The sequence below is a fragment of the Geotrypetes seraphini genome, chromosome 9 (genome assembly GCF_902459505.1).
Source record: "Geotrypetes seraphini chromosome 9, aGeoSer1.1, whole genome shotgun sequence".
Taxonomy (NCBI): domain Eukaryota; kingdom Metazoa; phylum Chordata; class Amphibia; order Gymnophiona; family Dermophiidae; genus Geotrypetes; species Geotrypetes seraphini.
The window spans coordinates 80,214,610-80,239,493 of NC_047092.1; the positions used below are offsets into that span (position 1 = coordinate 80,214,610).

The following is a 24,884-nucleotide window of genomic DNA, read 5'->3' on the forward strand; positions in this document are numbered from 1 at the left end:
TTTTGGTCATAGGGAGGGAGTGAGGTACAGATGAGAGGGAGAAATATTGTGGTGGAAAGAGAACAGTGGGACAGATTGAAATGGATGCAAGAGGGAGGAATGTTGGACATAGTGGTGAAGGGAATGGAGAGGAGTGATAGAAAGAGAAATGTTGGGCATGGGGCTGATGGGCAGGCACAAAAGATGAGAAAGGGATAAATGCTGGACCATGGTAGGAGGAACCAATGGACAGCAACAGAAGAATTTACAGAAGATGGGAAAGCGGAAAAAAGAAACTAGGACCAACTTTATGGAAAAATAAGTCTCCAGACAACAAAGGTAAAAAACGGAATTTATTGACTAAAATATGTTAGCTTTGGGAAATGTATATAGCAGATGTCTTTGTATTGTGTTCAAAAGAAAAGGAAATGCATTTCTGGTTTTATTTCTACAGTGTTGAAGTACTTGCTGACCCTTGCTGTGACTGGTGGGGATCCCCAAGCACCGCCAGCAGAGGACCTCCTCCAGAGACGGCCAGAACTCCCCTCCACCAAGTGCAGCAGTCACTAGCAGCATCCATGAGCCACTGAGGTGCTAGCATCTGTGACTCAGGGACGCTACTGCTGCCTGCCAAGCTTGGCAAAAGGGACCCCTGGCCAACTGCAAAGGAAGTCCTCAGCTGACAGCTTGGGGGTTCTCATCAGCCGAGTATTTATATTTTATATTTACATTAGAGGCTCTGGTAGAAACCCGTTTACAAAGTATGTATTCTTCCCAATTAATATTTCCAAATTAATAAAGTCTCTTTGCTTATTTGTAAATGGGTCTCTTCCAGAGCCTTTAATTCAGTAGCATAATTAAATGAAATAACTATTTTTGAAGTTTACAGAGACGGGTGGGGACGGAGGGGATTCCTCGGGGGGACGGGTGGGGATGGAGGGGATTCCTCGTGGGGACGGAGGGATTCCTTGCGGGGACGGGTGGGGACGGAGGGATTCCTCGCGGGGATGGGTGGGGACTAGAGAGCTGCACGGGAACGACGGGAATCCCGCAGGACCCGCGTTGATCCCACGGGTTCCCCCTTCAGGTCACGGGGATCCCGTGGGGATGCCCCCTAGGGTCACGGGGATCCCGTGGGGACGCCCCTCATGGTCTCCGGAATCCCACGGGGTTGGGAGGCAGCTCGAGCCAAATGGCTTGTCTTCTTTTCCTGCCCTTCTGCTCCCAGCACACCACATGTATCCGACCCGGAAGTCTTCCCCCGACGTCTGAGCTGACGTCGGAGGTAAGGCTTCGGGTCAGCCAGGTGGAGCGAAAAGGGCCCGCTGCCTTGTGAAGAAGTGCAGCACTCAGGAGCAGTAAAGTCTTGCAGGAGCCTCGGAGGTGGACAGAAAAGGCAGGGCCTGCTGCCCTACGAAGAAGTGCAGCACTTGGGAGCAGTAAAGTCTTGCAGGAGCCTCGGAGGTGGACAGAAAAGGCAGGGCCTGCTGCCCTGCGAAGAAGTGCAGCACACGGGAGACAGGAGGGGTCAGAAAAGGCAGGGCCCGCTGCCCTGAAGAACTGCAGCACTCGGGAGACAACAGGAGGAAGGCAGAAAAGGCAGGGCCCACTGCCCTGAAGAAGTGCAGCACTCAGGAGACAGGAGAGGGGGGGGGGGGAGAAAAGGCAGGGCCCGGTGCCCTGAAGAACTGCAGCACTCGGGAGACAGGAGGGGTCAGAAAAGGCAGGGCCCTCTGCCCTGCGAAGAAGTGCAGCTCAGTCAGTTGGGAGAAACAGGGCTGTTTTGTGTTGTGTATTCAGAACACATATCTGGTAAGTGATCATTTAAATGCATTTTGGGGGGGCTTTCCTTAAGGCTTTGTCCTTTCAAAGTTTACTGCACTTTCTCTGGATTTTTGCTTTTCAGCATTGGGAGGGGGGGGGAGGGGGTAGGCTTTCTTTAGATGGCCCGTTCCGTATTTTCTGTGTGTGTTTTATTGACTTCTGACCATATGCATATTATAGTGTACTGTTATCTAGTTTTTTAAGGGGAAATCAGCATTTAAGAATTCTTTTTGTTAGTGTGTGTATCAAAGTGCAGGAATATACAAGTGCAGAATGGAAATGAGTCAACTGATGGGTCTGAACTGAAGTAATAGATAGAAGGTAAACAAAATACAATGTAAAAGGGAGAATTGGGCGTGAGTGTGTCAATGAGAGGGAAAGAGAGAAGGTGTACATGGGGAATGGAAGAAAGAGGAGAATTTTTGGTCATAGGGAGGGAGTGAGGTACAGATGAGAGGGAGAAATGTTGTGGTGGAAAGGGGACAGTATGACAAATTGAAAGGGATGCAAGAGGGAGGAATGTTGGACATAGTGATGAAGGGAATGGAGGGAGAGATGTGGCATGATGCTGGAGAAATGTTGGGCATTGGGTTGGTGGGCAGGGGCAAAACATGCTGCACATGGTCCGGGAGATGACGGAGCGATAAATGCTGGACCATGGTAGGAGGAACCAATGGACAGCAACAGAAGAATTTACAGAAGATGGGAAAGTAGAAAAAAGAAACCGGGACTAACTTTATGGAAAAATAAGTCTCCAGACAACGAAGGTAAAAAATGGAATTTATTGACTAAAATATGTTAGCTTTGAGAAATGTATATAGCAGATGTCTTTGTATTGTGTTCAAAAGAAAAGGAAATGCATTTCTGGTTTTATTTCTACAGTGTTGAAGTACTTGCTGACCCTTGCTGTGGCTGGTGGGGATCCCCAAGCACTACCAGCAGAGGACCTCCTCTAGAGACGGCCAGAACTCCCCCTCCACCAAGTGCAGCAGTCACTGGCAGCATCCATGAGCCACTGAGGTGCCAGCATCTGTGACTCAGGGACGCTACTGCTGCCTGCCAAGCTTGGCAAAAGGGACCCCCGGCCAACTGCAAAGGAAGTCCTCAGCTGACAGCTTGGGGGTTTCTCCTCAGCCGAGTATTTATATTTTATATTTACATTAGAGGTTCTGGTAGAAATCCATTTGCAAAGTATGTATTCTTCCCAATTAATATTTCCAAATTAATAAAGTCTCTTTGCTTATTTGTAAATGGGTCTCTACCAGAGCCTTTAATTCAGTAGCATAATTAAATAAAATAACTATTTCTGAAGTTTATAGGGACGGGCGGGGACGGAAGGGATTCCTCGCGGGGACGGGTGGGAACGGAGGGGTTTCCTCGCGGGGATGGGTGGGGACGGAGGGATTCCTCGCGGGGATGGGTGGGGACGGGTGGGATTCCTCACGGGGACGGGTGGGATTCCTCACGGGGACGGGTGGGATTTTGGCAGGGACGGGTGGGATTTTGGCGGGTCGGGTGGGATTTTGGCAGGGACGGGTGGGATTTTGGCGGGGACGGGTGGGATTTCTGTCCCCGCGCAACTCTCTAGTGGGGACAGGTGGGATTTCTATCCCCACGCAACTCTCTACTTTGGATATCAGGATTGCAGAAGAAGACAACGAAGGGGTGTAATGTTGCTTGACTATTTTCCCAGTGAAACCCCTGTACTGAATGCTGAACGATGAAGGAACATAAGAATTGCCGCTGCTCGGTCAGACCAGTGGTCCATCGTGCCCAGTAGTCTGCTACCACGTCGGCCCTTAGGTCAAAGACCAGTGCCCTGAGTCGAGCCTTACCTGCGGATGTTCTGGTTTAGCAGGAACTTGTCTAACTTTGTCTTGAATCTCTGGAGGGTGTTTTCTCTTATAACAGCCTCCGGAAGAGCGTTCCAGTTTTCCACCACTCTGGGTGAAGAAGAACTTCCTTACGTTTGTGCAGAATCTATCCCCTCGTTCTCCCTACTTGAAGAGGGTGAACAAACTGTCTTTATCTACTAAGTCTATTCCCTTCATTATCTTGAATGTTTCTATCATGTCCCCTCTCAGTCTCCTCTTTTCAAGGGAGAAGAGGCCCAGTTTCTCTAATCTCTCACTGTACGACAACTCCTCCAGCTCCTTAACCATTTTAGTCGCTCTTCTCTGGACCCTTTTGAGTAGTACTGTGTCCTTCTTCAAGTACGGTGACCAGTGCAGGTGGGGGTGTATCATGGCCTGGTACAGCAGCATGATAACCTTCTCCGATCTATTCGTGATCCCCTTCTTAATCATTCCTAGCATTCTGTTCGCCCTTTTCGCCGCCACCACCACACATTGCGCAGACGGCTTTATTGACTTGTCGACCAGTACTCCCAAGTCTCTTTCCTGGGGGGGGGGGTCCCTCCGAGTATTGCACCAGACATCCTGTTTTCGTGTATAAGATTTTTGTTACCAACATGCATCACCTTATACTTATCCACGTTAAATCTCATTTGCCATGTTGCAGCCCATTTCTCGAGCATGCTTATGTCACGCTGCAGGTCTTTGCAATCCTTCTGTGTTTTCACTACTCTGAATAACTTCGTATCATCTGCAAATTTAATCACCTCACTCGTCATACCAATTTCCAGGTCATTTATAAATATGTTGAAGAGCACGGGTCCAAACACCGAACCCTTCGGCACTCCACTCGTGATACTTTTCCAGTCCGAGTATTGTCCATTTACCCTCTCCCCCTGTTTCCTATCCGCTAACCAGTTTTAAATCCACATGAGTATTTCACCCTCGATTCCATGGTTTGCAATTTTTCGAAGTAGTCGTTCAAGCGGGACCTTGTCGAATGCCTTCTGAAAATTCAGATATACAATGTTGACCGAATCATCTTTGTCTATCTGCCTATTAACTCCCTCGAAGACGTGCAGGAAGTTCATCAAGCAAGATCTTCCTTTGCTGAAGCCATGTTGGCTGGCCCTCATCAGATTGTGTCCATCAAGGTGGTCAATGATGCGGTCCTTTATCAGCGCTTCTACCATCCTTCCCGGTACCGAGGTCAGACTCTGTAGTTCCCGGATCTCCCCTCGAACCTTTCTTGAAGATCGGCATAACATTCGCCACTTTCCAGTCTTCTGGAATTTTCGCAATTTGATCAACAGATTGGTTATTATTTGAAGTATTCAGCTATAACCCCTTTCAGGTCCTTGATTACCCTATGATGGATGCCATCTGGTCAGGGGGATTTATCGTTTTAAAATCTATCATTCTGCCTGCATACCTCTTCTAGACTGACTGTCAACCCAGTCAGTTTCCCGTCTTAGTTTCCTGCGTATAGCCTGTCGGCTTCCGGTATATTATGTATATCCTCTTCGGTAAATACAGACGCAAAAAATGTGTTCAGTTTGTCGGTGATGGCTTTGTCCTCCTTTAGCACTCCCTTTATTCCATTGTCATCCAACAGCCCCACCACTTCCTTCACTGGTCGTTTCCCCTTAGTATATCGAAAGAACGGCTTGAATTTTTTGCCTTCTTGGCTATTTTTTCCTCATAGTCTCTTTTGGCCTCTCTTACCACCTTATGGCACTTGCTTTGATGTTTTTGTGCTTTTTCCAGTTTTCTTCCGTTTTTTACCTTTTCCATTCCTTAAACGAAGTCTTCTTGTCTCTGATCGCTTCCTTCACCATTACAGTGAGCCACGCTGGTTCCTTGTTCTTTTTCTTCTTGGATCCCTTGTTGATATGCAGTATATATAGATTTTGCGCCTCGGTGACCATGTCCTTAAAAAGGGTCCATGCTTGCTCTAGCGTTTTTACAGTGCTTATCCTTTCCTTAATCTTCTTCACCACCATGAGTCTCATCTCTTCGTAATTCCTTTTTCGGAAGTTCAGTGCCGTGGCCGTTGTTCTGGATCGATGTTTTGCCCCCTTGTCCAGGTTGAAGTGGATCATATTGTGATCACTGATTCCCAGCATCCCTTCTACTTCTACACCTTGCGCCGGTCCTCGTAGTCCATTTAGAATTAAGTCCAGAATTGCATTTCCTCTTCATATTTTCCTTGACAAGTTGTTCCAGGAAGCAATTGCCTACAGCATCCAGGTGCCTAGGTTCCAGTCTATCCCCGGATAATTGAAGTCGCCCATGTTAACTGCGTTGCCTCCTTTGCAGTTGCGTTTAATCTCATCCATCAGTTTTTTTGGACTACCCTGGGGGAGTCAGTAGTAGATGCCGATCTTCGTTTCCGTTCCATTTGTTCCTGGAATTTTGGCCCATAGAGACCTTATTTTTCATTTCTGGCATGTTCTCTCCGGTAGACTCAATTACCTCTTTGACATAAAGGGCAATACTCCCACCTTTTTCACCCACTCTGTCTCTGCGGTATAGCTTGTATCCCGGTAGCATAGTGTCCCAGACATTTTCCTCGCTCCACCATGTTTCCGTGATGCCGATGTCAAGGTTATCTTTTTCTGCCATAGCTTCCAATTCTCCCATCTTATTCCTTAGCCTCCTTGCATTCGTGTACATACACTTGAGTTTGCGGCCTGTTACTTTCTTGCTTTTCTTCCCCTCGTGTCTCTTTCGATCCATCAAGAATTCTGCCTTGCCTATGATCCGGTGAGTCTTTCCCACAATCTTCCTGCACAGTATCCTCTGGGTTTACCGTTTCCTGAACCATCGAATCTTGGTCGACTGTCGGCTTTCCCCTTCTTCCTAGTTTAAAAACTTCTCAATTTCTCTCTTGCTGTTGCTTGCAAGTAGCCTCGTTCCGTCTCCGCTGAGGTGGAGTCCACCCTTTCTGTATAGCTTGCTCTTCCCCCAGAATGTCATCCAGTTGTGCACAAAGTGAAATCCTTCTTCCTCACACCAGCACCTCATCCCACGTGTTGATTGCTTGTAACTCCATCTGCCTCTTCTCATCGGCCCTGGGTACCCTGGGCAGGATCTCTGAGAATGCTACCCTCGGTATTCTGGTCTTCAGCTTACTTCCTAGCATCCGGAACTGGTCCTTCAGTACTTTCCTGCTGTAATTCCTGTTACTCACATTGTTTGTCCCCACATGGATCACCACCGCTATATCTTCCTCTTCCACGCTATCGATGATCCTGTCGATGCGGCTCACTATATCTTCTATCTTAGCTCCTGGTAGGTAGGTCACCAGCCGATCCTGTCTTCCTCCCGCTATGTGACTGTCAACTTGTCTGATGATGGAGTTTCCCTGACGATTTCTGTCCTATCTTCTCTATCTCGGATACCATTCCCAAGGCATCCGATGCCATAAATGAGATGGAACAATGGATGACAGATTTCAAGCTCAAACTTAACCCAGAAAAAACAAAATTCTTTGTTGCCTCCCCTCACCTGCTTGACAATAAAACCCCATTATGCATCAATAAAGTCAACTATCCCATCCAGCCCACCATGAAGATATTAGGCATTACTCTAGACCAATGCCTAACTATGAAGGATCAAGTGGACTCCCTATTCAGAAAGGGTTTTCTTACTCTCTGGAAACTCAGAGCCATTAGATCATACTTCGATACGTCAGCATTCAGAATCCTAGTGCAATCTCTCGTACTGAGTCAACTTGACTACTGCAACATCGCCTATCTAGCAATCTCCCAAAAGAATATGAGACGTCTTCAAATAATGCAGAATGCTGCGGTCAAACTTATCTTTGGGCTGAAGAAATTCGATCACGTGACACCTTACTATCGGCAGTTGCACTGGCTGCCAACGGAAGCACGAGTAAAGTTTAAATTCGCCTGCATCTGCTTCAAAGTACTTTATGGACTCGCCCCCAAATACATAACGGACCTTTTCTCATTTACTAACAACAAGCGCAAGAGAAACACACACTCAAAATTCATTTCCTCTCCAGTTAAAGGTTGCAAATTTAAAAAACACCATGAACACCTTCTCTCTCACCAAGCAGCCCTATGGGGTAAAGACCTAGATCAACTGCTTTCGCCCACTACCTACGGGGAATTCAGGAAGCGCCTAAAAACGTACCTATTCCTGAAATACCTAAACAACTGACCCACTCTCCCAAACCTTCCCCCCCTCCTCAATCCACTTGAATTTCATGACACTGTGATACTTATAAACTGTTATCTTATCGTAATTATTCATTGTTATTTTCTAATACATGCGGCCCATTCCTAACAGGGCCTCTCGGACATCACCCACCAAAATGTACATCTTAATCTCTTGCTCAGCAACTTGTATTTCTATTTTCTTGCTTTCTTAAAATCTCTGAATATCTGCTTATTGTATTCCGCTGAATGTCCAGCTATCTTGATTGTAAACCGCCTAGAAGTCGCAAGATTGTGGCGGTATAGAAAAATAAAGTTATTATTATTGTCTCTCCAGCCACAGGTCCATGTCCCCGGTGTATGTCCATCTCTCCAGCCGTAGGTCCGTGAACTCTGTGCACTTCCATCTTCCCTCATCCTGGCGTTGGCTTGCACTGGACCCATCTTCCTGTGGGTTCCTTCCGCTGTTTCCAGGTCTCGATGCTTTGTCACCCATTTCTTCCTTGTGGCTGTCCTCCAGGTGGTCCTCACTCACTGTAGATGTATCTTGGCAGTTCCACTGTTGCTGGTTATTTACCATGGCCTCTCTGTATGCCTCCTCGATGAATTTATCTAATTCCCAGACTTCTTCCTCAATGGTTTCCTCTGTCTTGAAGTTTTCAGCCTCTCTGTCCTGCTCCTCCACTGCTCGAAGTGCTTCTAGTTTCAGCATTCTGCCTTCCAGGAATCTAACTTGTTTCTTCAGGTCCTCCAGTTCCTCGCATCGAGTGCCTACATAAGACCGCTTCGCAGAGGGTAGGTAGTCATACATATGGCAAACGGTGCAGAAAACTGGGTAGCTCAACATCCTGCTTGTCTGCTGCTTCCATTGCTGTACACTTGCCGGTCTGCTGCATGAAGTGGCTTCTCCCGGAAACAGGCTGATGAGGACCAGTCAGCACGGTTTTAGCAAAGGCAGATCGTGTTTGACGAACTTGAAGCACTTCTTTGAGGGAGTAAACAGACAGATAGACAAGGGTGATCCAGTCGACATTGTATATCTGGATTTTCAGAAGGCGTTCGACAAGGTTCTGCATGAACGACTACTTCGGAAAATTGCAAGCCATGGAATTAAGGGTGAAATACTCACGTGGATTAAAAACTGGCTGGAGCATAGGAAACAGAGAGTGGGGGTAAATGGACAATACTCGGACTGGAAGAGCGTCACCAGTGGGGTCCGCAGGGCTCGGTGCTTGGACCTGTGCTCTTTAACATCTTTATAAATGATCTGGACATAGGTACAACGAGCGAGGTGATTAAACTTGCGGATGATACGAAGTTATTCAGAGTAGTAAAGACGCAGGGGGATTGCGAAGATCTGCAACGTGACATAATCAAGCTTGAGGAATGGGCATCGACATGGCAGATGAGGTTCAACGTGGATAAGTGTAAAGTGATGCATGTCGGTAACAAAAATCTCATGCACGAATACAGGATGTCTGGGGCGGTACTTGGAGAGACCTCCCAGGAAAAGGACTTGGGAGTTCTGATCGACAAGTCGATGAAGCCGTCCACATAATGTGCGGCGGCAACAAAAAGGGCAAACAGAATGCTAGGAATGATAAAGAAGGGGATCATGAACAGATCAGAGAAGGTTATCATGCCGCTGTACCGGGCCATGGTACGCCCTCACCTGGAGTACTGCGTTCAGCACTGGTCGCCGTACCTGAAGAAGGACACGGTACTACTCGAAAGGGTCCAGAGAAGAGAGACTAAGATGGTTAAGGGGCTGGAGGAGCTGCCGTACAGTGAAAGATTAGATAAACTGGGCCTCTTCTCTCTCGAACAGAGGAGATTGAGAGGGGACATGATCGAAACATTCAAGGTACTGAAGGGGATAGACTTAGTAGATAAGGACAGGTTGTTCACCCTCTCCAAGGTAGGGAGAACAAGAGGGCACTCTCTAAAGTTGAAAGGGGATAGATTCCGTACAAACGTAAGGAAGTTCTTCTTCACCCAGAGAGTGGTAGAAAGCTGGAACGCCCTTCCAGAGGCTGTTATAGGGGAAAACACCCTCCAAGGATTCAAGACAAAGTTAGACAAGTTTCTGTTGAACAAGAACGTGCGCTGTTAGGGCTAGTCTCAGTTAGGGTGCTGGTCTTAGACCAGAGGGCCGCCGCGTGAGCGGACTGCTGGGCATGATGGACCACTGGTCTGACTCAGCAGTGGCAATTCTTATGTTCTTATGTAGCGAACTTGGTGTTACTGTAAGGTCCCTCACCTGATTTTAAACCTGCTACCCTTGGTTGCTTGTGTCCTCTCTGTCTGCTGTGTTGCTTGTGTGTCCTCTGTGCCTGCTGTGGTTGTTTATCTACTGCTTGTCTGTTCTTTTGCCCTTGTGGTACTTGCCTATGTAGGTGTCCTTCCCTAGTGTTTCTTCTTTGCAGTGACTCGTACCTTCTTAAGGCCCTTTGCAAAGGCGCTCTTGCTAAGGTGAGAGCCTTTAACACTCTCCTTCGACGTGTGCCAAATTGCTGAGCGCCGTTGGCCCTTCCCCTTTTAAGCGGGAGATCTGGATCAGTGTTTTGCAGACGTCAGAGGGGTGGGCGGAGCTACCTCTCTCCGCTGCCCCTCACTCTCGCCTGCCTTCTCTTGTTCTTTCCCCTATTACTCCTCTCTCACTCTTCTCCCGATTCTGCATCTTTCTCCTGCCTTCCCTGTTCTCTGGGCTCATCTGTTCAGATCGCTGGGCTCATCTGTTCAGATCGCCATTGGCCCCTCCCCTTTTAAGGGGGAGCTCTAGATCGGTGCTTTGCTGATGTCGGAGGGGTAGGCGGAGCTACCTCTCGCCACTGCCCCTCACTATCGCCCGCCTTCTCTTGTTCTTTCCCCTCTTACTCCTCTCTAACTCTTCTTCTGCCTCCCGACTTTCTCCTGCATGCCCTGCTCTCTGGGCTCAGCGAAGTCCATCAAAACAATAGCATGCCCCTCCTTTATATTTGCCTTCAGTTCCTTCAGATAAACACTTTGGTACTTGGAAATAAAATGGTGGCTGGTCAAATTAGAAATTTTTCCAATTAATTCGGAAGTCCTCTATGGATAACTGTCGAGTTTTCAGTGTATCCCGATCAGTGTGAATCCACTGCTTAAATTCAATGATATCATTACATTACATTAGAGATTTCTATTCCGCCATTACCTTGCGGTTCAAGGCGGATTACAAAAGAATTATAAACGGCAGGTTATAATGGAAAATCATTTGTCATTTCTAGAGAGGTAAAGAGTAAGTCAGGTAGTTTCAGTGTGGCAGTAAGAGGGAGGGGGGGAAGGACGGTATATGTGATGTTGGGACTGTTTCAGGAATTTCTTGAAGAGTATATATTTTTTTCTTTTCTGAACATCTTGTAGTCTGGGGTAGTTGTCAGTAGATTGGAGAACTGGTTATCTATTTTTGCTGCTTGAGTGGCTAGGAGGCCATCATATAGTTTTTTCCGTTTTACTTCTTTGATCGGGGGAAGGGGGGTGAATGGGGGTTGTTTTTCTATGTGTGATTGAGGTGGTTTGGATGAGGCGGTTGTTCAGGTAGGCTGGGCTATCTCGATTTAAGGTTTTAAATAACATACAGTAGAATTTAAATAGTATTCTTTCTTGGATTGGTAGCCAGTGTGAGTTGATGTATGCTTCTGTAATATGGTTGTGTTTCCTCAATGAGTAGATGGGTCTCAGAGCTGAATTTTGGATTGCTTGTAGTTGTTTAGTCATAGTAGCAGGGCAGGGGAGGTAGAAGATGTTGCAGTAATCTAGTAGACCTAGGATTAGGGACTGTACTATAAACTGGAATTGTGTTCTTTCGAAGAATTTCCGGACTTGTCTTAGGTTTCTCATAACTGCGAAGGATTTCTGTATTGTTTTATTTATTTGCGGTTGCATGGTGCAGCATCTGTCTATAGTCATTCCTAGTAGTTTTATGGTGGTTTGGATGGGATAGTTGATTTCTATATTGGTTATGGTTGGGACTTTGTCATTTTCGAGGAGGATGAATTTAGTTTTGTCTGGGTTGAGTTTCAGTTTGTGATCTTTCATCCAGGTCGCTACTGTTTCTATTGTTTGGTGTAGTGTGTTTGGCTGATCAAAAGATATGAGAATGGTAATGTCATCTGCATGCATAACTATAGGTGGTTATGCCTAGATTATCCAGGTATGTTCCGAGAGAGGCAATGTTATAGGTTGAAGAGAGTAGGGGTTTAGTGGGGATCTTTGTGGTACGCCGCAGGGGTTGGACCAAGGTTCAGATTTTTCTTTATCTGCTTTTACTCTATATGTTCTGGATTTTTTGAAGCCTTCAAACCAAGAGTATACTTTATCTGAGATACCTATTGCATCCAAAATTTGCAGTAGGATGTTATGGTCTACTAGGTCAGTGTTCTCCCCAGAAATTTTTTCTAGCCGGGTGGCACAAAAAAATAGCTGGGTGGGGCGGGACGGGGAAATATGTTGGTGCAAATTTGATGCTATGCAAATTAACCCTCCCTGCTTACAGTGAAGGAGTAGGAGTGGGGAAGAGGGTTGGCCCACGACCTGGAACGCTATGAAAGTTACCCCTCCCTGCTCACGGTGAAGGAGTAGGGTAGGGGTGTCCAACCTTTTGGCTTCCCTGGGCCACATTGGACAAAAAAATTTTCTGGGGCCACACAAACACCAACAAAAAAAAAGGCTGAGCAGGTCCCAAATTTGCAATCACTAATATAGAAGATGTACATATCTAATAATAAACCTTCATTAAAGGGACACTGTGGAGAAGAACCCAAAAAAGCAATAATTCTTACCCTGATTGAGTGATCCTCCACGTACACCGCTGACAGTGGGAGCAGCCACAGGCTTCCGCATCACCACTCTGATGAGCAGGGATGCGCATTCCTCGTTCTCCCATTCACTTCTATTACAGCTATGGTGAGCCTCTTCAGAGGTGAGCCTCATCAGAGTGGGGATGCTGAATCAGCTGTCAGCAGCGCACGTGGAGGATCGTTTAATCAGGGTAAATATTACTGCTTTTTGGGGCCTCCTACCTGCCCCCCCCCCCCTTGGTTTTCATGTATGCATGAAAGCAGGGGCAGCTTGAGGATATTGCCTTTGGCTGCAAAGCTTGGAGATTTTGAGTTGCCAGACTGGAGGAAGATGTCTTCAGTTGGCAGGGCTTGGGAATCTCCATTAGCTCAAGTATTTATAAATTGCACTCAGGCAGGGAGAAACTTTGGTGCCCCTCCACTAATTTTGGGCTCTAGTCCCTCTTCCAAATCAACTGTATATGACTACGCCACTGAATACAAACATAATTGTGATGCACATATCCCAAAGCTAACATATTCCAGTTAATAAATTCATAATAAAACAATTTTTTCTACCTTATTGTCTGGATGTTTTGTTTTTCCATCATCTTGGTCCCAGTTTCTCTTTCTGCTTTTTGTCGATCTTCTACCAATTCTCTTTCCAATGTTTGCTGTCCAGTTTTTCTCCTCTCAATACTATTCCATTCTTTCCTTATGCCTGTCTCCAATGTATTGATTTTTCCCTTTCAGCTTTCTTAACTTTTTCTTTTCTTTTTTGCCTCTGTCCACTCAAATCTTGCCTTCTTTCTCACCCTTCTTCTTTATAAATGTTCAACTACCTCTCAATTCTCCATCTTCTCTCAGTCCCTAGCTCTCCCATTTCCCATCTCACTCCTTTCCCAGCCTCCTATTTCCTTCTATCTACTCCCCATTACCACATTTCTACCACTGTACTCACTCCTCTCTCACTCATCTTGTCATCTCCCTTTTGACCTCATTCACATGGCTCACCACTTTCAGAATCCCCCTCCCTCTCTCCACTGGTCAGGTTGTAACTCCCTGTCCCTTTCTTTCCATCTCCTGCCTAGCATCTTCTTATCCCAGCTCTCTTCCCTCCTGCCCTCCCATGGGTCCATCTCTCTTCCTCTATCTCCATGGTCCAACATTTTGCTCCCTCTCTTTTCTGTTTTCTTCTTCCCTCCCTCTTTGATGCTGAACAATGAAATGGAGGGGGGAAAAACCCATCCACATACCTAACATTTCTCCCTCCTTCCCATCCCAAGATCCAACTTCTCTCCCTTTCTCTTCCCAACTGACCCCATCCCATCTCTCCCCCTGCCTGCCTGCCTCCCTTCCCCAGGTCCACCATTTCTTCCTTTCTGTTCCCAACAGTTCTCCCTTCAAATATCTCTTTCCCTCTTCCTCCACACCAATGCTATAAATTCTGTGCAGGGTATCAGGATTATGCAGGTAAGATGAACTAGATCATTTCTAGAATGCTTTTGAAGAGTTATCAAATGTATCTACAATTGATCTGGATCTCTAGAGCAGTGTTCCTCAACCTTTTGACACCTATGGACCGGCGGAAATAAAATAATTATTTGGGCACCGGCACCAGTCCACGGACCGGCAGTTGAAGAACACTTAGATAAGTCATGCCCATCTCCACTCAATCTCTGCCCTAAACCCTGCCCCCATAATAGTACTAATTGTAACACCATTTTTTCCATTCATTTTTCATATAAACACACAATATAATTGTATTAACAGCACATAATGCTTAACCACAAAATTAAAATACACAAAGCACACCGTATGCTTTTTAACATTCATTCCTACCATAAAACAGATAACCCCATGCAAATGCAGGACCAAAAATTAAAAGTACTAATATTTACAAACCCTAAGATGCAAGGCTCTGCAAGCAGTACAATCTCAGAGGAAAAGAAACAAATGCATTTCTTCCTGAACAGACAAATCAATCACTAAATTAAAAAAAATAAAAGCATTTCCCCTACCGTTGTTGTCTCTCTCCCTCCATGTGCCTTGCCTTCTGGCCTGCCCCCCGGTGTTATCTTTGGGCCGGTCTACTTTGCGATCAATGCAGCATCTTCGGGCCGGCTCCCTGAGTGCTGCATTGCACAAAGCTATGGGCAGCAGCTCCTCGCATGCATCCCGCGCCTCATCTGGAAGCCTTCCCTCTGACGTTGCAATGTCAGAGAGAAGGCTTCTGGTTCAAGTGCAGGCCGCGTGGAGAAGCCTTTTCCCATGGCTTTGTGCACTGCAGCACTCAGGAAGCTGGCCCGAAGATGCCACGTTGATCGCACCGTGGACTGGCGGCTGAAGAACGCTGTCTAGGGCCCGATGGACATGCCGGCCCTGTGAACCAGCAGAAAATTTCTGCAGTCTGGCACCGGTCCACGGACTGGCGGTTGAAGAACACTGCTCTAGAGCACCTGGTTTTGGGCATTTCAACCAGCTGAGTGCAGTGAACTTTTATCCCTCTACATGAGGAACTATTCTCTGGGAATAATTTTTAGTCTTCTTCCTTTTGGATAGAGTGATTGTCATTCAAACAGTCATAGCTGCCAGTGCAGAAATTAGAAATAAATTTAAAGAAATGGGTCAAGTTATTTTGGTCTGTTCCCATTTTGTACTGTATATGAAGGTTTCAATCCCTTATACAAAGTTCTGAGTTTATTCAAGACTACATATATGAAATACCCCAAAATACTCACCAATTAATAATTCAGAAACTCCAGTCAGAGTCTCAGGACTCCTAAGCCACTTTGGTTCTTGGGACACATTTTTTTTTTTTTTTTGCAAGCCCGCACCAATCCTCTTCCCTGTCTCTACTCCAGGGGTGTCCAACCCGCGGCCCGACAAGGAGTTTTGTGCGGCCCAGCTTCTCTCTCCCTCCGGCGGTAGTTTTCTGGCCGGCTCCCTTCTGCAGTCGGCTGCGGATGGAGTCGGCTCCTCGTGCGCGATTCATTGCTGATTCGGTAGCCTTCTCTCTGACGTCGTGACGTCAGAGGGAACGCTTCTGACACAGCCACAGATCGCGCGCGAGGAGCCGACGCCACCCACAGTCGACTGCAGAAGGGAGCCGGCCAGAAAACTACCCGCCGGAGGGAGAGAGAAGCTGGGCCGCACAAAACTTCTTGTCGGGCCGCGGGTTGGACACCCCTGGAGTGAGGACAGGGAAGAGGATTGGAGCGCGGCTTTGATGCTGGTGGTGCGGTTGCAAAATTACAGCCGGGCGCTCACCTAAATTAGCTGGGCGCAGCGCCCGCCTAAAACACGCTAGGGAGGACACTGTAGGTCAAATGCTGCGGTCAGGTCCAGTTGTATGAGAAGCATTTTTTTTCCTGTACTAAGGTGTTATTGACACAGCCAGACAAGGGATATAACATAATAAACAATACTCCACTCAATCCAGGAGGTACATCTCCAATGTTATATTACTTATAACAGCTTCTCTCTATTCAGGAAAAGGCCTCAGAATTGGAGCCTACGCACAGTCTTATCATAGACTGAAAGGTCAGCGTAGTTTTTTTAATGCTCCAGTCATCGGCCAAAAAACCTGAAATCTACATTTATTATTTATATTTAGTTATTTTTACTTATTTTCAATTTAGATTTTTTATAAATTAATCTAACTCAAAGTATCATTCAGCATTTTTAAATTACCGAAGATGCACTACTCCATTGGTTTGAAAAAGATTGACAGATAGTCACTTACCTGCTCTGGCTGACAGGCCCGCACTTCTTATGAAATGGCGGGCCTGTCCCTTCCCAGTGCATCCTGAAATGCGCCGGGGAGGGGCCCAAGGCTCCAATTGGCCCAGGCACTTAAAGCCTTCTAAGAGGAAGTACTTGTAGTGCTTCAGGTTCTTCAGCTGCAGGAAATTCAAATTGTATGTTCTTTTTATTTGCTGTGTAATTCCGATCCCTAAAAGTTGCCACCTGAGGCCTCTGCCTCAGCTGGCCTAATTATAAGGCAGTCCCTGCTTATACCGGTAGCGATGTCACTGGCAGAATTTAATTATCCTTTCCTGCCAGCAAGTGGAGGTAGAGAAAACACCAATTTGCGTGGAATGGTGGAGCTGACACTAAAAAAAATGTATTATTGCATGACCACAATTATTAATGCAGTTGTGATTTCCAAGAAAGTTAACATCCATGCTGAAACCCTTTCTGCATGTCTCAGCTGATAACTTTCACTTTAAACTTGTGTTAACTGCATGGTTAGCTTCACAGTAGCTTTCTGCATCAGCTTCTCAGTGTGCAATATGCAGTAATAGGGGAAATCAGGAGGGGGGAAATTTTTTATTCCATATAATTTTATAGACCTGGGATGGGAGGGCAGAATATAAGAAACAAAGCAGGTTTTGCTATAGAAGAACTGTTATTTTTCTGTGCATTGTTGCCTGTGTATAATGAACCCTATCCTAACAGCTGTTTCAATACATCTCAAATTTCCTGCTTTCATTCATGTCTCAATTCGTGAACATATGAAAAGGGGAATGAGTGGAGTAACCAAATACATAGGCAATACAAAATTTTTCAAAGTTGTTAATTCACAGGCAGATTGCAAGAGGACTTTAAACTGGAAATCCATATGTCTGGGCATCCAAATTGCAAATGAAATTTTTTTTTTTTTAATTATTTATTTATTCAATTTTAATTGAACATACAGCATAAAAATGCATTAAGAAACAGAAAACATAATGCTATAAACAGAAAAAATCAACAAAGTATTTTCCATATGGAACCTAACAAATAAATATATTCATAGCAACTTTCTCTATAAGTCCTCAACTACAAAAGAGGCAGAGGATAAGGAAAAAGAGGCACATCTCAAAAGAAAAAAGAACTTAATAAAAACAATAATGACAACATCTCGCCGGTAATAACTAAACTAGTCTTCCATTTTCCTAATAATCAAATTCTTTCTCCCGGACCAGACACTTGAACCTGTATTTTGCGCTTATTCTCAAGAAAAGCCTCCAATTGTTTGGGATCAAAGAAAAGATACCTATTTGACTCATACAATATTAAACATTTACAAGGAAAGCGTAAAAAGAAATGAGCACCCAGGGCTATCACCTGAGGGCGTAGAGCCAAAAATTGCTTCCTTTTCTCCTGTGTGTCTACACAGACATCAGGGAAAACCCATACTTTACCTCCCAAAAACAATTTATCAGAATTATGAAAAAACACTCATCACCCAGTCCTTATCGGACTCAAAAACAAATGTAACTAAGAGTGTTGCTCTTATACACTCTTCTTCCAAAGATGTTTCTAATATTTGTGTTACATTCAAACTGTCCATAGATAGTTCTTCTTGGAGAGAAGTTTGCCGTTTCTTCCCTGGCATAGAATAGACTCGAGAAAATGGAGGCACAGTTTCCTTTGGAACCCCCAAAACTTCCATCAGATATTTCTTAAGCAGTTCAATGGGGGCTACAGTCTTGGTTTGAAGAAAGTTGATAAAATGCAGATTCAACCTACGGGTGTAATTCTCCATTTTCTCCACTTTATTCCTCAGTCCAGCCATACCTTGCCCATAGAACAGGGTATCAGAATTTATTTCTTTAAGACTTTGTTGAACTTCCTCTACTCTTTTTTCGAGCTCAAAATTCTTTGCCTCCTGGGTGACAATATGTGTTTTACAATCTTGCAAAGAATTGTCCACCAAAACCTTATTTCCCATGAAAATCTTCTCCAAGCGGGCTACAGCGTCCCAGATAGAGTCTAAAGTAACATGGGGAGGTTTAATCAGTGGTGTAAATGGTTGCTCAGCAATATCTTGCCGATGGTCTAATTTCTCAGTCCTGGGACTCTCTCCGTGCAACTCCTCTACTCCTCCTACAGCACCATCGAGCGTCAAGTGGAGCTCAGAATCCGCTCCCATATTGTCTCCCAGCTCTCTGGTTTCTCCTTACACTCCGGATACTGCCCTCCTCCGTTGAGAAAACCGCCGCGTTAAACACAGCCTGCAAATTCAACGATTGTTCCGACAGCGTCACCATGCCTGGGTCAGAGGGTAGAAGTCTATCCTCCGGGCTCAGAGTAACATTGAGCTCAGGAAAGGCCGCCCCTTCGCCATCACCTGCTCCGGGGATATGCACTGATCGGACCACAAACTTCTCAATGGTGGAAAGGGGAAGTGGAGAGGACTCGGAGGGGTAAGTCCTTACTTTCCCTTTTCTCTTACCCATCTTGTATACTTTTCAAAGCTGTACAGCAGAGGAAAAATGAATTCCAAATGATAGCCTTTCTCAGCGTGACTGCCAGCGAGACGCCATCTTAACTCCTCCCCCCCTGCATATGAAATTTAATGTGAACAAATGAACAGTGATGTACCCAGGGAAGAATAAGCCAGACTATAAATGCACAATGCTAGGTTCTACATAATAAGTCACCACCCAGGAAAAGCATCTAAGTATCATCATGACAACACATTGATAAGCAAATATGATAGAAATTAAAAGAAACAGAATAAAATTGAATATCATAATGCCTCTGTACTGTTCCATTGTGCAACCTCAAGTACTGTGGACAATTCTGATTGCTGCATCACAAAAAGAAAAAGGAAATAAAAGATATAGAGGAATTAGAAAAGATACAGATAAGGACAACCAACATAAGAGAGAGAATTCCCTATGAGAAAATAACTAAAGAGATTACGGACCTCTGGCTTGGAGACAAGACAGCTGAGGGACAGATGCATTAATTAGCTACACACACTCTTAATTCCAGTACAAGCAACATGGAATTCAACTTCCCATTAAGATCTACCAAATCTTTATAATAGATTGGCCCCTGTTAAAAGAAAAAAGTTGGGTATGATGGACATTGTGCAGTATCACTTAAATCTTGAAATGTTAAAAAAATATTTTCTTACCACTGGAAGCTGGAGGTAGTTCTCCAATTACTGTTTTAAGGCCAATGCTTGAAATATCTCGTAGTTGCTCTTTATCCGACAGCATGTTTGTACACAGGGTGTCAACAATTGTCTCCACTTGATACTCCTTCACTTTACTCACCAAAGGACCAAGACTAAAAGCATAAAAATAAAGCTAAGCTCAGAAAATAAAATCAAAACTGATTTTATATGGAAAATTTTAACAAGGAGCTGCTTAACACTGACTACAAAATTAAGGCGCCTCTACCAAACATTTTTCTTTCTAGAACAAGGCAAAAAAGCCACAAATTTCTAAATGCAAGTCCTGTGCAACTCCCCAGCACATTTATCCATCGTACCAGGTGATACCAGCATACTCGATGCACTAAGATGTAGAATCACATTTCAGACTAGTACTATACTGTCCCCCTCTTCTACAAAGCCGCACTAGAGGCTGCCGCGTGGCAACAGCCCCGAAGACCTTTAAATCTCTATGGGCTTTGGGGCCGTTACTGTGCGGCTTTCTAGAAAAGAGGGTATATTTATTACAAAATGATTTACAGTTTTTAAATACCCATGTGTCCATCTTTCAATGATGAAAACTTATTTAAAATAGATGTGTGTTCTTATAAACCTCTGTGCCGAGAAAAAAGGTGCATCTGCTTTATCGCCCCCTAGGTGTTCTAACAATATCAATGGAATCAGAATTGGAACAAGCATGTGGGGAAGGGAGATGACTTCCATTAGTCAAAAGGTTTTACTTTTTTTTTTCTTCTTCATGCAGTGGTCCAGATGAGTGGAATAAGCATAAGAACATAAGAAGTGCCTCTGCTGGGTCAGACCAGGGGGTCCATCTTGCCCAGCAGTCCGCTCATGCGGTGGCCGATCAGGTCTAGGACGTGTATAGTAATCCTCTATCTATACCCTTCTATCCTCTTTTCCTTCAGGAAATCATCCAATCCCATCTTGAACCCCAATACCGTACTCTGTCTTATCATACCCTCTGGAAGCGCATTCCAGGTGTCCACCACCCTTTGGGTGAAGAAGAACTTTCTAGCATTGGTTCTGAATCTGTCCCCTCTTAATTTTTCCAAATGCCTTCTCATTCTTGTAGTTTTCGAAAGTTCGAAGAATCTGCAGCAAGAAAGTTTGCAGGCTTTCAAGAAATTGTTAGTGTCATTTGTTCTGTTGTATGAAATACACAGTATGACTCCATCAGCTTTGTTATAACTACTACATGCTTGTTTATTGAATTGATCATTTTGTGAAGGCAGGGTTGTTTGACGATGTTAATGTTGACATGTCAGACAGATTATGTAATTTGGTGTTGTCAATTTTTATTTTTGTAAAATAATTGAAATGTTATTTATGTCTATTTATGAATGTGTTGATGTACTTCGCCTTGTATAAGGCGGATTATAAATAAACCAAAGCACACCAAATCATCTTTATTCATTTCAAAGAAACAGTGACACACAAACATTGGCCAGTAATATTGAAAAAAAAACAGCCTTATCATAAGCAGCAATACAAGACCACCAAACCGGATTAGGCTCTAAAACCTGAGGAAGCAGTATTTCCATGCATGAAAGAATAGAATTTGGAGGTGATCAAATGTTATGATTATAAGGTGGTCAAACAGATAGAAAAGGTAACAGCCAAAGGTAAAAAGATGCTTGCGAACATAGGAAGGAACAGCCAGCAGGAAAAAGGAGGTGAAGAATGCGGCTTTATAAAAGATTCTGCTGAAGCCCCATTTGGGGTACTGAGTACAATTCTAGAGATCACACCCTCAAAAAGATATAAATAAGATAGTCAGACCAAAGGGCAGCTACTAAAATGGTCAATGGTCTTCATCATAATGCACATAGGGACAGACAGTCATCACCATCATGGAAGACAAGCGAGAGAGAGAGAAAATGATACAGATATTTAAATAATATCTGTGCCATAAATGCATAGTATCCACTTTAAACTTGATATTGTTCTTAACTACCAGTTTTATACCACCTTTTCACTATAGAGTTTTTCAGGAACCTCAGCGCCACCACTCAGAGCTCAAACTCGTTCATTGCTCTAAGCTTTATGTGTTAGCTCCTCATCGGATCCTTTTTTATTTTAAACTCTTTTTTGCTTTTGTAATGTGTATTATATTTTTACCATTTAATCGGTTTAACCCTTAAGCTTAAAATATTAAGTTGTACTTAGCTTTATTTCTTGTGGTCTTTGGCTAGGGGAAACATCTTGCCGACATGTTTCAGCTTTATCAAGGCTTTTACCCCTGAAATGTAACAAAAGCCAACATAATTATCTTAATAGTGACACAACCAGATACAAACTTTACTGAAGTGCCCTGTTTTCACGCTTACCTAACTAGTTTACCGCCAATACTTGGGACCACTCTATCCACAAATATGGCGGCGGCGTTCTTACTATGAATTTAAATAGAACGGGGCCCCCATTAGCATAAGCTGCGTCATCACGCAACGTAAGCATCACCGGGTGCCACGTCAGTGAAACTTAATTATTTAGAATATGAATGAATTATTATTAATAAGAGACCCTTCCCCTCCCGACTCACGCTAGATCAAAGAACCCCATTCTAGTTCCGCATTCAATCCGTGCGGAACCACTGTATTCAGCATATATATCCAACGCTGTTCTTTATAATTCAACCATTCTTCACTGTTTCCTCCCGCCCACCCCTCTTCCATATTTTCAATTATACGCCATTGTATCTGTTCTATTGTATGTTGGTGTTCCAAGAAATGTTCCACCATTGGTGCTAAAATATTTTTTGTTTTTAATCGCGATTTATGTTCATTTAGTCTTATGTGCATGGGCCGTGAAGTCCGACCCACGTAGACAAGACTACATGGACATACTACTATATAGACCACATGTGTTGACTGGCAATTTGTATTAGCTCTGGCTGTAATAATTTTTCCTTTCTGAGGATCTTTCCAAGTGGTGCCTGTGATAGTCGAAGAGCACCACTGGCAATGTCCACAACCCGTGTGATTACCTGGCATCCTGGTTTTAAAATTCCCCAATTTCTGTTGAATTAAAACTTGGCCTATGGTTTTTCCTCTTCTAAAGGCAAACATCGGGATCTCATTAAGTATGGAATGCAATTGTAACACATGCCAATATGTCTTCATGTATGTTATGAGTTCTTTCGCTGCTTCTGAATAAGGAAGTACACAAATTAGTTTATCATTTTTTTTTTGTTGTTGTTCTACTAGCTTTTCAGAAATTAATAAGTCCCTATTAGCATATTTTGCCCTAGTATAGGCTCGTTTAATGGATTTCGCAGGATATCCCCTAGCTTGGAAACGTTGTTTTAGCTCTTCTGCTGCCTCCATAAAATCACTTAGGTTAGATGACACTCTACGGATTCTTAAAAATTGACTGACTGGAATATTAAACTTTAGGTGATAAGGGTGGTGGCTGGAGAAGTGAAGGAGTGTATTCCTAGCTACTGATTTTCTATATAGCTTAGTTTTAACCTGTTATTCTTCCTTTATTATTAGTAGATCTAAAAACTCAATTTTATCTTTACTGTAAGATGGGGTAAACTGGAGATGGGGTTTTTTTGTATTAATCCAATCTAAAAATTCACATAACTCAACTTCCGAACCTTCCCACAAGAAAAAAATGTCATCCAAAAACCTTCTCCATAAGATTATATGTTGGAAATATTTAGATGTGTAAATATATGTCTCTTCAAATTTTCCCACTTAAAGGGTCGCAACAGATGGGGCTAAAGTAGCTCCCATCGCCACTCCTTGGGTTTGCTGGTAAAATTTCCCTTCAAATTCAAAATAGTTTTTCTTTATCACCCACTGAGCTAACTGCACTAGAAATTCAGTGCTGATCCTTTGGGGGTCCTCTCGCTTACAGAGGACCTCTTGTATGATCTCTAAAGCTCCATTCTGGGGAATATTAGTGTATAGGGAAACCACATCTAACGAAACTAAAAAGGTATGGGTGCTGACAGTAATCTCCTGGGACAGAATTCTTAAAAGATGAGACGAATCTTTCAAGTAAGAAGTCGTTTTTAATGCTTCTTTTGCCAAGAATACATCTAGAAATTTGGACAAGGGTTCCAGCAAAGATCCTCTAGTATTTACTATGGGTCTGCCTGGAGGGTGTTTTAAAGTTTTATGAATTTTCGGTACGAAAAGCACAGTTACTTACCGTAACAGGTGTTATCCAGGGACAGCAGGCATATATTCTCACATGTGGGTGACGTCATCTACGGAGCCCCGGCGCGGACAGCTTTTCAAGCAAACTTGATTGAAGTTTCAAGTTTGCACACTGCACCACGCATGTGCGTGCCTTCTCGCCCACTAGAGGGCGCATCCCACCTCGTGGTCCTCAGTTCCATAACTAGCAAGGAAGCCATCCCCGGGGAGGCGGGCGGGTTGTGAGAATATATGCCTGCTGTCCCTGGATAACACCTGTTACGGTAAGTAACTGTGCTTTATCCCAGGACAAGCAGGCATGATATTCTCACATGTGGGTGACCTCCAAGCTAACCAAAAAAGGGCAGGTGGGAGGATGGCAATTTAGGAAAACAGATTTTGCAAAACTGACTGGCCAAACCGGCCGTCACTTCTGGATAAAGTGTCCAGACAGTAATGAGAGGTGAATGTATGAACCGAAGACCAAGTGGCAGCCTTACATATGTCCTCCATCGGAGTGGATCGGAGGAAAGCTATCGAAGCTGCCATCGCTCGGACCTTGTGCCCCGTGACTCGACCCGGGGGAGGAAGGCCAGCCTGAGCGTAGCAAAAGGAAATGCAAGCGGCCAACCAGTTAGACAGAGTGCGCTTGGAAACTGGATGCCCTAATCGATTGGGATCGAAGGACAAAAACAATTGAGGAACCTTCCGATGAGGCCTGGTGCGTTGAAGATAAAATGCCAACGCCCTCTTACAGTCAAGCGTGTGAAGCGCCGTCTCGCCAGGATGGGAGTGGGGCTTCGGGAAGAACACAGGAAGGACAATGGACTGATTGAGGTGGAAGTCAGAAACAACTTTAGGTAAAAACTTAGGATGGGTGCGGAGAACCACCTTGTCGTGATGAAAGACCGTGAAAGGGGGGTCCGCAACCAAGGCTTGCAACTCGCCGATCCGCCTGGCGGAGGTGAGGGCAATTAGAAACACCGCCTTCCAAGTCAGAAATTTCAAGAGGGACTTGTTGAGTGGCTCAAACGGGGGTTTCATCAGTTGAGCCAGAACTACATTCAAATTCCACACGACAGACGGAGGCTTAAGAGGGGGACAAACCCTGAGTAACCCTTTCATGAAGCGTGTCACCAAGG

General features: G+C 44.6%; 1 protein-coding gene across 2 annotated transcripts in view; it reads right to left on the reverse strand.

Annotated features, from left to right (window-relative positions):
• The window catches only part of CAND1 (cullin associated and neddylation dissociated 1), a 447,264-nt gene that overhangs the window by 320,012 nt on the left and 102,368 nt on the right, over window positions 1–24,884 (reverse strand). For both annotated transcript variants that reach the window (XM_033958594.1, XM_033958595.1), the window contains exon 3: window positions 19,556–19,710. In XM_033958594.1, the coding sequence (XP_033814485.1) occupies window positions 19,556–19,710 (155 nt within the window). The remainder of the gene's footprint in view (window positions 1–19,555; window positions 19,711–24,884) is intronic.